Source organism: Diuraphis noxia, unplaced genomic scaffold (assembly GCF_037042655.1).
Source record: "Diuraphis noxia isolate RWA-SAM2 unplaced genomic scaffold, SU_Dnox_SAM2 contig0001, whole genome shotgun sequence".
Classification (NCBI taxonomy): Eukaryota; Metazoa; Arthropoda; class Insecta; order Hemiptera; family Aphididae; genus Diuraphis; species Diuraphis noxia.
The window spans coordinates 73,830,287-73,843,461 of NW_028301711.1; the positions used below are offsets into that span (position 1 = coordinate 73,830,287).

General features: G+C 32.3%; 1 protein-coding gene across 1 annotated transcript in view; it reads right to left on the reverse strand.

Annotated features, from left to right (window-relative positions):
- Gad1 (glutamate decarboxylase) overlaps positions 1–13,175 on the reverse strand; it is a 138,736-nt gene that overhangs the window by 35,954 nt on the left and 89,607 nt on the right. The window contains exons 4-5 of the mRNA XM_089215070.1: positions 2,145–2,342; positions 1,382–1,500 (exon numbers count right to left, since the gene is read on the reverse strand). Of these exons, the coding sequence (XP_089071196.1) occupies positions 1,382–1,500; positions 2,145–2,342 (317 nt within the window). The remainder of the gene's footprint in view (positions 1–1,381; positions 1,501–2,144; positions 2,343–13,175) is intronic.

Genomic DNA, 13,175 nt, shown 5'->3' on the forward strand with positions numbered 1-13,175 from the left:
TATATTTACCATTCCCCCAACATCACCACTAGATTAAAATAGGTATGCGTTTAATAATTTAATTATTGTTCTTATTATTCCATTATTATTTGATATTAAAGTAATTATTATAATATTATATTTCTTGCGTTGAACATTTATATAACACCACAATTGAAAACTGTAATTTCGTTTATATAATATTATAGTTACAGCAACCTATTGAAAGAACAATGCACGCTAACCCACCAAAAAGGAGGGACACATAAAAATCCTGATTTAAATTCCTATCATGTGTATAAAAATTGATTAAACTGTAGTAAAATGAAACTACAGTGTTATAAATAATAATTCAATTCGAATAGTAATGAAAAACGTTGCATTGATTTATTTCTTTCCTAAAATCATTCGAATGGTGCCTTTGAAAATCAATAAGCGCATCATAAACATGTGTTGTAAATTTCAGTCAATTAAAAATTGAACGTGTGTGTTTAACATTCCCAGCAAAACGACTAAAGCTGCGGCCCCACTGGGAGCGATTTGCGTTTTTACGATAGCGTGTAGCGATTTTGCATTTTAGCGATTTTAACAAAAGTATGTAACTCATATGTAGTGGCCCCACTGAGCGCGTGCCGCGTGTCGCGTGTAGCTTTACACGCGCGGTAATCGCTGAAAGAACAAAATAGTTTGATATTCGGCGATTAATCGCAGAAACGCTCGAAACGCAGAATCGCAGAATCGCTCCCAGTGGGGCCGCACCTTTAGTATTTTAGGAAAAGTTCTTGAACGACACAAATGTTTTGTTGAACTTGGGATCTTAGATTTTCGAATGTATTAGGTACCATTTAATTTTAGAGCGGGCCGCATTCAATTTGTTAAAGGGCCGCATATGGCGCGCGGGCCACTTATAATATAGTGAGGACCGCTGATTTACAGTTTGGGCACACGAAAAGAGTGGACGATTTATTGACAACGAGCAGCGTGTCACTTCCGCGCAATTTTCAGAATGTCGTATTTGGTATAGTAAAATAATAAACTTACAGAGCACACGTTACAATGTACATTATATAATATATTGTACATATTATGTATACACGTCGTAATCTAATCCTCTCGTTTGCCTGCCGCACGTCATGCGTCAAACCGAAACTGAAACTGTCGGCTCGCGTCAGCAGTGTAAACGGGCTCAACCGTATCTGTTCCGTCAATGTCGAAAAACGACTTACCCCTCCCCTGCCCGATACGTTTTTGAAAACCGTAACCCGCGACACGAGCGACAGACAGCAGCTGTCCGAAAAACGTTTAAACAAACGCTGTACGGCTTGCAGTAATGCAATTATTGTATAATACGTATATATATATATATATATTATTAGGTCCGAAACGGATTTCGGGCTCTCACTTGGTTCGACGTGTACATGACCAGTTGTCCTTTGATCGAGTGAAGTCCTTGTTCCTTGTATCCCGGGAACATTTTGTGCCGGGCGGCCAAAAACGCGTACATATTCGATATCGATCCACCTGCCGGCAAAACATGCGATCACAGTGTTTATCGAATTAGAATTAAATGGAAAAAAAAACGCAGAGACGAAATGCGTCCTCCTGCGCGAATCCTCGCACTTTCCCCGATTAAAGTTTTTCCATTGTAATGTTTTCCTGTTTTTGATTTTCCTATACAAATTATTATTGTACTCATGTACGATTTTCCTATATTATTTTGTTTGCCCGTTTTTTAATTCCTCCGTATACAGGCGCAAATAGCGTTTGAGATTTTTTTTTTTTTTTTGGGGGGGGGGGGGGGGGGGTTGAGCCTTAGCTATTGAATGAAGCATTTATGCAAGTAATTAACACCTTACATTTTTTTTAATTCAATACATAGGTATACCGTATACTGCGTACTTAATTACAATATTGACGGAAACTTACTATACATTTTTTCAAATTTGTTTATTTACGAATTACTCATAAATCTTTAAAAAAAATAGGAAATGTTTTGAGCGCTTAACCCACAAATCCCCCTCCTCCCAATTGCGCCTATGCCACCGTATTAATAACATTCCTGGATATCAACATCATTGGTCTGAACAACAGTCCTCAATGATTGAATTATTATAAATCGTATAAGTATGTTTTATAATATTACAATATTTTGTATAAAATGTCACCTGGAGCAAAAATCGAGTCCCCGGTCTTCCACCCGATGATTTCTCTCATCTTGGTCAACACCACGTTTTCCATGAGAATGAACACTGGAGCGATTTCATACGTGAACATGTTAGTGTTTGCCGTTGCCGTCAGCCATTCGCCGGCCATGGATATGATGTCCAGACCACACGAGAGCTGATTGAAAAATCTCGGATGTCCTGCAATGTAAAAACAACTGATATATAGAATACCTAATATATAACGTATTTTATTATAATCAATTTGTATAATACTGTCGTGTACCTTTCGGATGACACACTCAATAAAAATGACAGTTAATAATTTACACTTTAAGAATATCTATTTATTATTTAAATCAAAAACACAAAAATACGGGTCTCAGAGAAACACCACAGACATAATATTATGTATAGTACCAGAAAACTAGCACTGCCTCGCTACCGTCCGGCTAAAATTCAAATATATTACGTAAATATATTTTCACAATGCGCTGCTCCAGCTCATTTGTTTCGTTGGCCTATTATATAACGAGATCGACATTGCTTTAATTTTTATAATTTAATTTAATTTGCGCACGTGTGTGTGTGTGTGTGTGGACTAAACTGGTTGGCACACACAAGATACAACATTTCATAGTGTTTCATTCCATCAGTGTATCAAGAAATAATGTGAGAGATCCATACTCGTATGACAATAAATATTAAATATTATTATTATTTGTATAGGTAGGTGCATATAAATTTTGAGCGCGAAGACTCATCTTTACATGCAGAGAACAGTGATTACTTGCGGTATTATAGTAACACTCAACACGATATATAGGATTATTATAACGTGATTATGACGTTTGTACTAAGTATTACAATAAACAATATTTCGGAGATAATAACTCATAATTGTTTTTTAAAATAGCGCTTGATGGGTATACCCTTAATGGGTAGGCTATCTATAACATAGGAATTGTACACAATGATACAACACTATGACAAGGGAATCATGATAAGCATATTACTATATTATGTAATTACGTAAAATTCTTTTAATTGGTAGTTGGTGCCTACCCATTTCAATTTTTAAAAGTTTATTTCTCTTAACCTTGTTAAACTCTTCATGTTAAACCCTTGAAAAACAACGATGAAACGTTATTACAGTCATGTTATAACTGTTATAAGTATAATTATAGCGGTTCTTGGATGGCGTTTTACAAAATTATGTTTATGATATTTCACGGCACGAAGTATGATAATATGGTAATTGGCGATAATGATAATTATTATATTATGCGTACCTAATGATATTATGTAGATATATTCCCTTACTTGTGTTTTAATTTTACCAAGCGATGCTGGTTCACTTAAATTACAAATTTATGAATCAAATTGATCTCATTATAAGGATAGCAATATTTAAGTATAAGGTATAGGTATAGCCATAATATATTTTAGTAATTCTTTCACTCGCAACGCGCATAATATATATAAAAAAAAAAAACTATATTTCAAGACTTTGGAGTGTGAATAAATTTTTCTGTTTATTTGCTATGGTCACGATTCACAGTCTAACAAATTCGTTCCTATTATATCCTATATTAATTACAATGCGGGAAGGCATTCACGAGTCTCAACTGAAATACCAACTGAAACGGTGAAAATTCGAAAATTCGCCGTGTGTATACATGCATTCTAATCATCCTCTCCGAAAGAAAGTATTCACAAATGAAGTTCGAAGATTGCTTCGTACAGGACGTTTCGCCAAACTAATTAAACACGCGCGCATTCCTTTAAATTATTTTTTTTCCTCCAGCAATGGATTTCAATTTCGATCGTCCCCTTTACACCGCCGATGACGTGTATATAATATATATATATATATACATACATATTCGCAGGGTGATCGAGATATATTGTATACGAAAGTCCCCTCGACGAACCAAAAACATGCATTATACACGACGACAATATGCGATTTTTTTGGGGGCCAGTAAAAAAATAACAAAAAAAAAGCCGTTCATATAATACTCGCGTACACAATAATGATCATATACTGATGTGCGATACGATATCATCGGGCGAATAATATATAATAACACTGCGCCTTCGAAGGTTGCGCCGATGTGTTATTTTTTTTTTAATATAATATTATTGTTGTTATATAAAGATAGTTATTATCGCGATGAAGAGATGACGGACCGCGGCGGTATCGGAAGGAAATGTACGTTCCCGGCGGGCCGGAACCAGTCGACGACACGCGTCGATAACAACCACCGTTTATGATAATAATAATATTGGGGCGAACTGCGATTGCGATAAGACGTCGTGGCCGAAAGCGATCGATCTATACATTCGCGTGGTTATCGTTGTATAGATCGTCGGATGTTTTGTACCATCCCTTCCGGCAGAGCCCACCACGGTGCAAGATGTGCTGGTTTGGATTGGTCTCCTAATCCTATACGTGGGTGACATCGGAGGGGGGCGCGTCCGGGAGTGTGTATGTTTGGTGTAAATAAATAACGTAAAAAAAATAAAAATAATAAAAATATTGTTTCATTGAATCTCTTCGGCCCACGTGACGGCTGCTGTATACGTGACATATATTATATTATATACATAGCCGCAGACCCTTCTCGACCACTCCTCACACCACCACTCCTATCAACACCCCCTCTCCCCACCCACAGAGTTTTTCCGATAAGAGCGAACGGTTTGAATAGCAGCTTGTTAGACGTCATTAACACTGAACGCCAGCTCTCATCAATCATGCACCGGAGCGCGTGCCGAAACTTTCGCCGCGCCTGTTTAGTATATATATATATAGATGAAAAACAATAATATATATGCCAAGCCCTCTAACCCCACGCCTCCACCCACCCACGGGACCACTTAATAGCCCATCCTCACTCACGCACACTTTCTCTTTCGTATACGTGCGCGTTTTTACCAGAAAAGTATATAATATTATGTGCACACGTCATCCCTCCGGACGACCCGCCCCCGTTCAGATTCTTTTGCAAAACATTTTATACACTTCCGATGTGACCGGAAAATAAATCGGATATACACCGTCGCCGCTGCAGGTAGTGTATACAATATGTGTTTATGTTTTTTTTTTTTTTTTTACGCAACCCGCAAACAGTCGTTCATTTATTTCGTAGTCTCCTCTCTGCAGGCGATAAGTCAACGTCAGCCCCGCGAATAGTCATCGCTCTTGAATACCAACACTACCTATATATTATATGTAATATATAAACTTGACTATTTTATTGGTGATTTTTCTTTTATTCGAACGTAAATTCACGATTTATTTCTCCACGTGTAGCAAGCGTTATTGTAATTTCATGATTTCGAATTTCTTAGCACTTATAAAAACATAATGTACAGTTTTATGCCCTGAAATCTCTAGAAGTGAAATCCAGAGTAAAAAACGATCTAAGAAGTTCCAAAATGTTTTTACAAAAATGTATAAAAAATAATTGATATACAGGGTGTCCCACAGCGATCTGACATTCTGACAATGAATAATAATGAAATAACTTTTGTTCTAATCAATATTTTTAAAAAACGTCTTTTAAATATAATTCATAGACACTTGCGCTACATTTTTAGAATACATTTTTTATTTTTTAATACTGAAAATAAAAAACTTAAAACTTGATAAAAATTTTTTTCGAAATATTCCATATAGCCAATTCGTGAATCTGATTTTTAGAAGAATTTATATGGTAAAAACACTTATTTAAGTCAAATGGCTGATTTTTACAATTTTTTTAAATATCAATATTTCCGTTTAAGTAAATTACGATCTAGTTTATGTTAGAAACCTTGTAATTTCAAATACCTAATAATAAAGTTTAAAAAAATATTTTATAAGAACATTTTTAAATAAGTGCATGTTAAAATCTAATTATTTTTTTATTGTATTTTTTTTAATAATATGTGATGTATAAACTATACATTACTATAATTTACCTAACGAAAATATTGATATTTAAATAATTGTAAAAAATCAGCCTTTTGACTTAAATAAGTGTTTTTACCATATACATTTTTTTGAAAATCAAATTTACAAATTGGCTATATTGAATATTTCGAAAAAAATTTTTATCAATTTGTAAGTTTTTTATTTTCAGTATTAAAAAATTAAAAATGTAGCGCAAATGTCTATGGATTATATTTAAAAGATATTTTTAAAAAATATTGATTAGAACAAAAGTTATTTCATTTGTCAGAATGTCAGATCTCTGTGGGACACTCTGTATAGTAGGTATATAAGATAAATCAGGCGATTTTTGTTACAATTTTAATACTTCTAATGTTAAGACTATATATTATCATAAATTGTAATGTAAAATAATTATTAATACATTTTCAAAAATAAATTTAGTGATAACTTCGTTAAATAAATTGTTTTAGTTTGCATTCTCTGGAGTTTATACTATTTTATAATTATTTATATGTATGTATTTTTTTAAGCATTTATTTAGGCTATACATAATCTGTAATGGTTTTTACAATTTGTGCGAACAAAATTAATATTATACTAGACATGGAGACGCAAAGTGAGATGTCATCCAACAACACTCAAACGAGAATGATTAAATGATTATATTATATTATAAATCTTGTATATTAATTATTTATATTATGGAATTTTATTAAAAAAGTTTATTAATAATACTAAAGAATTCAAAATGTTTAAAGATTTTTTCTATTAAAAGAGAAACCATTGTTATTTTGTCAGACCGTGTCAAGAAAATTAAATTAATTTTTTTTCGACAAATTGAGATTCCATCGCTATTGGTCCGCATCGATAAGTGACAACAGAATATTTTTTTTTCAAAGATTGATAAATTAAAATATAATAGTATACTATTTTTAATTTTTATTTATGCATTCAAAATAAAAATTTGTTAAAGGATTAGAAATGATTTAAAAACGGTAGTCGACTTGTAAAATTATTTTGAGTACCTATCATAATTAGCGTAACTTTCAAAACTCATTTTATTTTTTAAACTTTAAACTAAAATTGTTAGTATTTCAACCTGGCTTTAAGTAACTAAAAAACCTAAAACATAATACCCTGTTTAGGGAAAATAGGGAAATATCAATAGAACATTTTTCTACAACTAAAAAAAAAATGAAATACAATAAAATTGTATAAAGTCAATACATAATTCACATTTATCAGAATCTAAAATATTAATTTTAAGGTTGGTGGAGTGTAGCATATTTTAAGGAGTAATATTTAGACAATTCACATGAGACATGATTTTAGGCTGTCAGTGGAGATATGACATATAAGTACATGAGTAAATGAACATTAGTGGATGTATTCCGTTTTCGTCTTGGAAAATGAAAAATATTTTTGTTTGAATAACTGTAAAAACTTCAAAAAGAGCTAATGGTTTAAATATATTTTCTGAAATTCATTTTGTAATTTCAAAAAAAAATGTTGAACTCCTAAGTTTTTATACTAGTGTTTTAATTAGGGTTATGGGTATGAAATATTGAAAAATATATTATTTTGTGTTTTATGGTATGTTTCATAAGATCATTTCTAGATATTCTGACTGATTTTTTTTTATTATTATTATTATTTAACAAATACCTACGCCTCAACTTCCGGGGTTATTGGTGTTTCAAAATACATATTAATTCAGACTGATTTCATACCTGATTACTAATTATTAATTTTTATTTCTCGACCACTATGTAGTAGAGAAGATACACAAACACAATGGTAGTTATTTAAATAGTTATTATGTTATTTATACAGTGCACGATGTAATAAGCAATATTTCTATAACATTTAACTAAGTAGAGAATTTTATTTTTCATCAAAACGAAACATTTCAAAAAAATTAATTTCATGAAATTATTATAGATGTATACTTTTAATAGGAATCACTTTTTTTTTTAAGTAAAATCTGAATTCGCCAAAATGAATAAAAATGTAACTCAATTATTTTACTGAATTTTTGTAGTCACGATGGCGAGATATAACTGCTTGGAAAAACGTATATTATTGTATTATTTTTTTTTTTAAGAAATGGAGCATCGGAGCGTGTTTCTTTGATTCTCTTACAGATTTCCATGGATAGGAATGCGATAAAAAAAAATCTTCTGGAATACAATGATTTATATACAAAGATATTATCAGATGTTAATTTTTTTATTGTCCCTTATATCGTCCTGGAGGCATAACGGCAATGGTCCTATTAATATCTGCGAGCGATGAAATTAAAATTGGACGAAGAAAAATTACTGATAAATTATGATATAAATGAGTACTATATGTATACAATATGTTTGGGTATCCTTAGTATACATATATGTCACTATCATAACTCATAAGACTACGCGAGCAACGATAAATGTCAGTACCTATTCAATGTACTTTGTTGGTCCCTTATTTTGCGGTATCATTTTGTTAAGAATTTCCAAACTATAGTATTTATTAACCAGTGATTGTGAGTAGTGTTATTCTAATGAATTTTTTCCCAACTGCTGAAAAACTGTTTTGAGTACGACAAATACGATCAGCGTTCAAACACCTTTATTCAATTTGCTACACAGAATTTATTCGTTTCCCAAAAATGTGTTGGAAAAAAAAGCTCATCTCAGAATCTTAAATACGGCTAGGTCTATGTTAAAAGGAATTATCATAAGTTTTTTTTCAATTTTAATATAGAAAATAATTATTAATAGGTACTGAAAGTTATCTGTAAGTTGGTAGGCGTAGGCAGCTATTGTTTGATTTGGAATTTTATGCGGTTCTAGATTTGCGGGAAATCGCTTCGAAACGCACAATATGCATATATTATTACAGTTTATATATTGCTGAGATGTCGTATTTTATTACTTTATACGATTTATCGTTTTTATGGTTTGCAAAAAGGTTTTCATTTTATTGAAGGAGAATATTATATTGGTTTCACGCGCCCACGTCAGCACTCAAGTTTTGTTACATAAATGGATGTTTTTGAAGCATTGATTTCTTAATTTTTTCAAATAGCTTAAGAAACCGTACTGACTGAAGCATAAAACATTAATTTTGACCTAAGAAAACGACAACAGCTTCTTTAGACACAATATACGTAACTGGGGTTTTTACTATATTTTAATCTTTTTGTCTCTAAATTGAATATTGATTTTTAATTTTCCGACACGATTTGTTAAGTTCAATTGTACTAAAAACTTATAATTTATTGTATAAGCGTACCTATAAAATGATAATCCATAAGATCTAATATATATACCTACTTCAAGTGATTTTTATTTTTCTATTTTATTTATAGTAATAAATATACCTATATCATTCGTAAACATGGTATTTTTACAACACATAATTATTATATCTTTAGTGATAATAATTAATAATATAACAATAAGTAATTTGTTCAATGGATAGATAATTAATTAAAGTCAAAGAACTCATTAATGAATAATATAAATTATAGCAACTACCTACTTATATAAAAAAATTATTTTTAATGCTTTAAAAAACTCACACCAACCAACAGTCATATTTTTTGTACATATTAATCATATTATAGTATTATAGAATTCAAACGTTTAAAAATATATTGCTCCTACGACTATCCAATGCTCCGCCCTATATCTCTAATTTAACTGTTCATTATGACCTCCATATGCGAACAGTCGATGAGGAAGCGCAAATTTTCTTCACACGTTTCCTTAAACGACTCCTAAAGTCCTAACTCATCCTAACCTTCACATAAAAGAACTTTCAATTTTTACGCTTTGAAGAAATCTTATCCACAGGTTAAAAAAGAAGCGGTGTAGTGACCTTTTAAAAAATTTTAATATCTAACGCATCCTAAAAAATAATGAAAAATAATAATTATAACATTAACTAAAAATGTATAACTATAGCCAAGAGTCGCTAATGGGTGGCTACTGCCTACTTTAATCACACCTTTCGTCTTTCATTACTCTTGTCATATAAATAATTGTGCTAATTTGTATAGATTGTTTATGTCAAATAAATATAGATATAAAGAAAAATGTTTATAACATATGTCATAAACTCATATTATATAGAATAGTGTTAGTACGTTTTTCTATTATTGGTTGTTTTTTAATCTTTGTAATTTATTAGTAACGCTAATTTGACATATTACAGTTTTATTTTATATTTTATGAAAAAGATTTATCCGTATCATTTGGGTTGAAAAAACATTCCAACGAAAATAAATCTGCAAAAGAGACAGTTTTTATTCAAAGATTGTACAATGGTTTTTGACCTTAGAACTTTTAACCAACTTCTTGTTCCTATTGTTATTTTTAACTAACAATAAAGTTTTTTTTAAATCAAATTAAATTAAAAGTTATATCCACCATATATTTTTACTGCGGAAAAAAATAATTATTTAGGTATACATTATGATACAATATAATATATTATGTGTGTATATTGTAACATAATTTGACCTTTCTTTAGAATTAGATCGAAAAAGGTCCTTTTCCAAAGTGCAAATTTTGTTTGGGACTAATTTCAGTAAAACGTGTTTAGCATACCTACTTAGCCCGAAAAACCTAGAAACGTGTTTCAAATATTATAAAATTGTTCGTTTAAACCGAATTCGGCAATGCTAATAATGCTACGACACAACAAAAATTTATCCTCTTCACGTCGTGTGTGATAATATTTTGGTCTATCAATCATAACCGTAATCTATACTCGCGAACAAATTGTTTTACGCTCGAAATGGTTTTTGAAATTAACGAATTTCCAATAATATGAAGTGCGTCAACCACTCGAGAGAGGTGTAACTAATCATTAAACTACAACTCCGGTTTGTTGTTCCGGTTATTGGAAAATGGTGAGTATTATGATATTATTCATTGTTACAATAATTATAGCTATAGTTCGCGATAAGTATGAACAGCTTGTCTATTCATTTTTGTTGTTGACTTAACACGCTTTCATCATATGGGCACAACAAAATAAAATCTTCTTTCTTAGCCGTTCTTTTTAAATATCAACCCAAAACCTATTATATCATCGGCTATCAGAACAAACTCTCAAACTTTTTTCCAAAAAATTAAAGGCCTTGCTTGGACATAATCGCCGCAATAGAATACCCGCATCAATATCGATAAGTGAATTCTCATCAACAAATTTAATTTAATTTGATTGCGAATTGGCTCGGGGCAAAGCAATTATATCGTCCGCGTTTACGAACCAATATATTATTTTGTATACTTGTAATAATAATTACGGTCGTACAAACGCGTCCGACCGTTTTCGCATGGTGTCCAGCGATATTTTGATCGTATACGACATTTAGTCGTTATTATTGTGACGCCATTGCCGATTTGATGTAATTTCAAATACCTATACCGTACGATGAATTGAAAATGGACGAATTAAAATTAAATAGATAATAATATTATAGATGACTAAATTAATAAAAAATATAGATTACTGAATTAAATATAATAGATTTTTGATAATCGGCCCTATTTAGTATTAAATGCATACTCTTGGATGGATGCGGGCGGAGGAGAAACAGACAAATCATCGCTCGTCGGCTGCAGAGGACTGTCAGAGCGGTTTTTGACGCGGCCCGTCGGTTGCAGCGGACGATCGTCGGGGAAAATCGCGCGCGATCGTTTTTCCGGGCCGGTTGGCTAATGGCCCTTTTTGCGAGTGGCCGGGCGGGCGCCGACGACGGTCGGACGGTAGCGCGCGCGCAAGTATTACACAAATCGCGCGCGCCCGGATGGGTTCCGAGTAGGGCGTGCGCGGCGCGCACACGTCATGCGGGTCAAACCGCTCGCGCGTCGTAATCCCACGGCGGTGGCGGCGGCGCACAATCACACGGCACATTACGTCTGCCGCCCCCATACGCGACGCTACATCACCCGCACCACACGCTCACATCATCATCCGCAGTACGGTTGAGATTGTGTGAGAGAGTCGTAAGGGAAAGAGACGCTCTCCGTGTACTTTGCGCGAGTTTTGATTTTTCGTTTGAAAACTTGTTTTTTTATTAGGTACCTACTCATATACGAGAAATCAGATGAGGCTGGATTTGACGGAGAATATTTAGAAAAAACCGTCAGACTTCGCTTTTTGTGCACATCATCCCTCCTCTCTTCATCTATATCCTTTTAAGTTTTAAGGGTACACAAATTATTTGTATAGTAAAATTATTATTGCCTGTCAAGTGCCGATGGCTTATACAAAATTGCCTACCTATTTTATATATTTGCCATAATAATATGATGGATAGTCCCAAAACTGCAGTTGTCCACTATATCAAACGATAAACGAATATTTGGTCAGAAAAAACGTTTTGGGTGAAATCAAACAATCTATAACTGCAGTTTTCTCTGTTTTTATTCTCAAAAATTATCCATGAACAAATTAAAATGCAAGACCCGTAGGAGAGGAGGGCATGCATAATTATTCCAATATACATTCATGTAATATCCCGTAAACTGTAAAGAAAAACAATTCGCTGAAAATTGAATTTTGTGTAAACCTATACGCTTTTTCAAACTTTGTTCGTTGACGAGACGATATCGTAAATATTATCAATTCGTAATTTGATTAGTATTATAAGCACAAATCTTCAGACTCATTATACGTATGTTAATACTTACCTATTAGTTATTATTTTTATTATCATTATCAATTCATCTCTTATGAATTACTAATTTTATTTATTTAAATATTAAATTAAATTTTTTTTTATTACCTAATCGTCCTAATCATACATATTATGGTGTAAATTGCAATCCATATAGCTGTTCGGCTCATCGGAGTTTTTAAAGAAAAGTGGGCAGTTTGTAGACATTAATCGAGTCAATCGAGAACCATATTTTACAGTTTTACACACGTAATCGAACACCTTAATTTAGCGTTTCTTAATCTGTGGTACGCGTACCACTAGTGGTATGTAGAAAGCTCGTATGTAGTATGCTATGCAAATCTCACTTCATAAGAAAAATTGGAATGGATTAGATTCACATTAAATATTACTTTCTTTATTTGTTATCAAT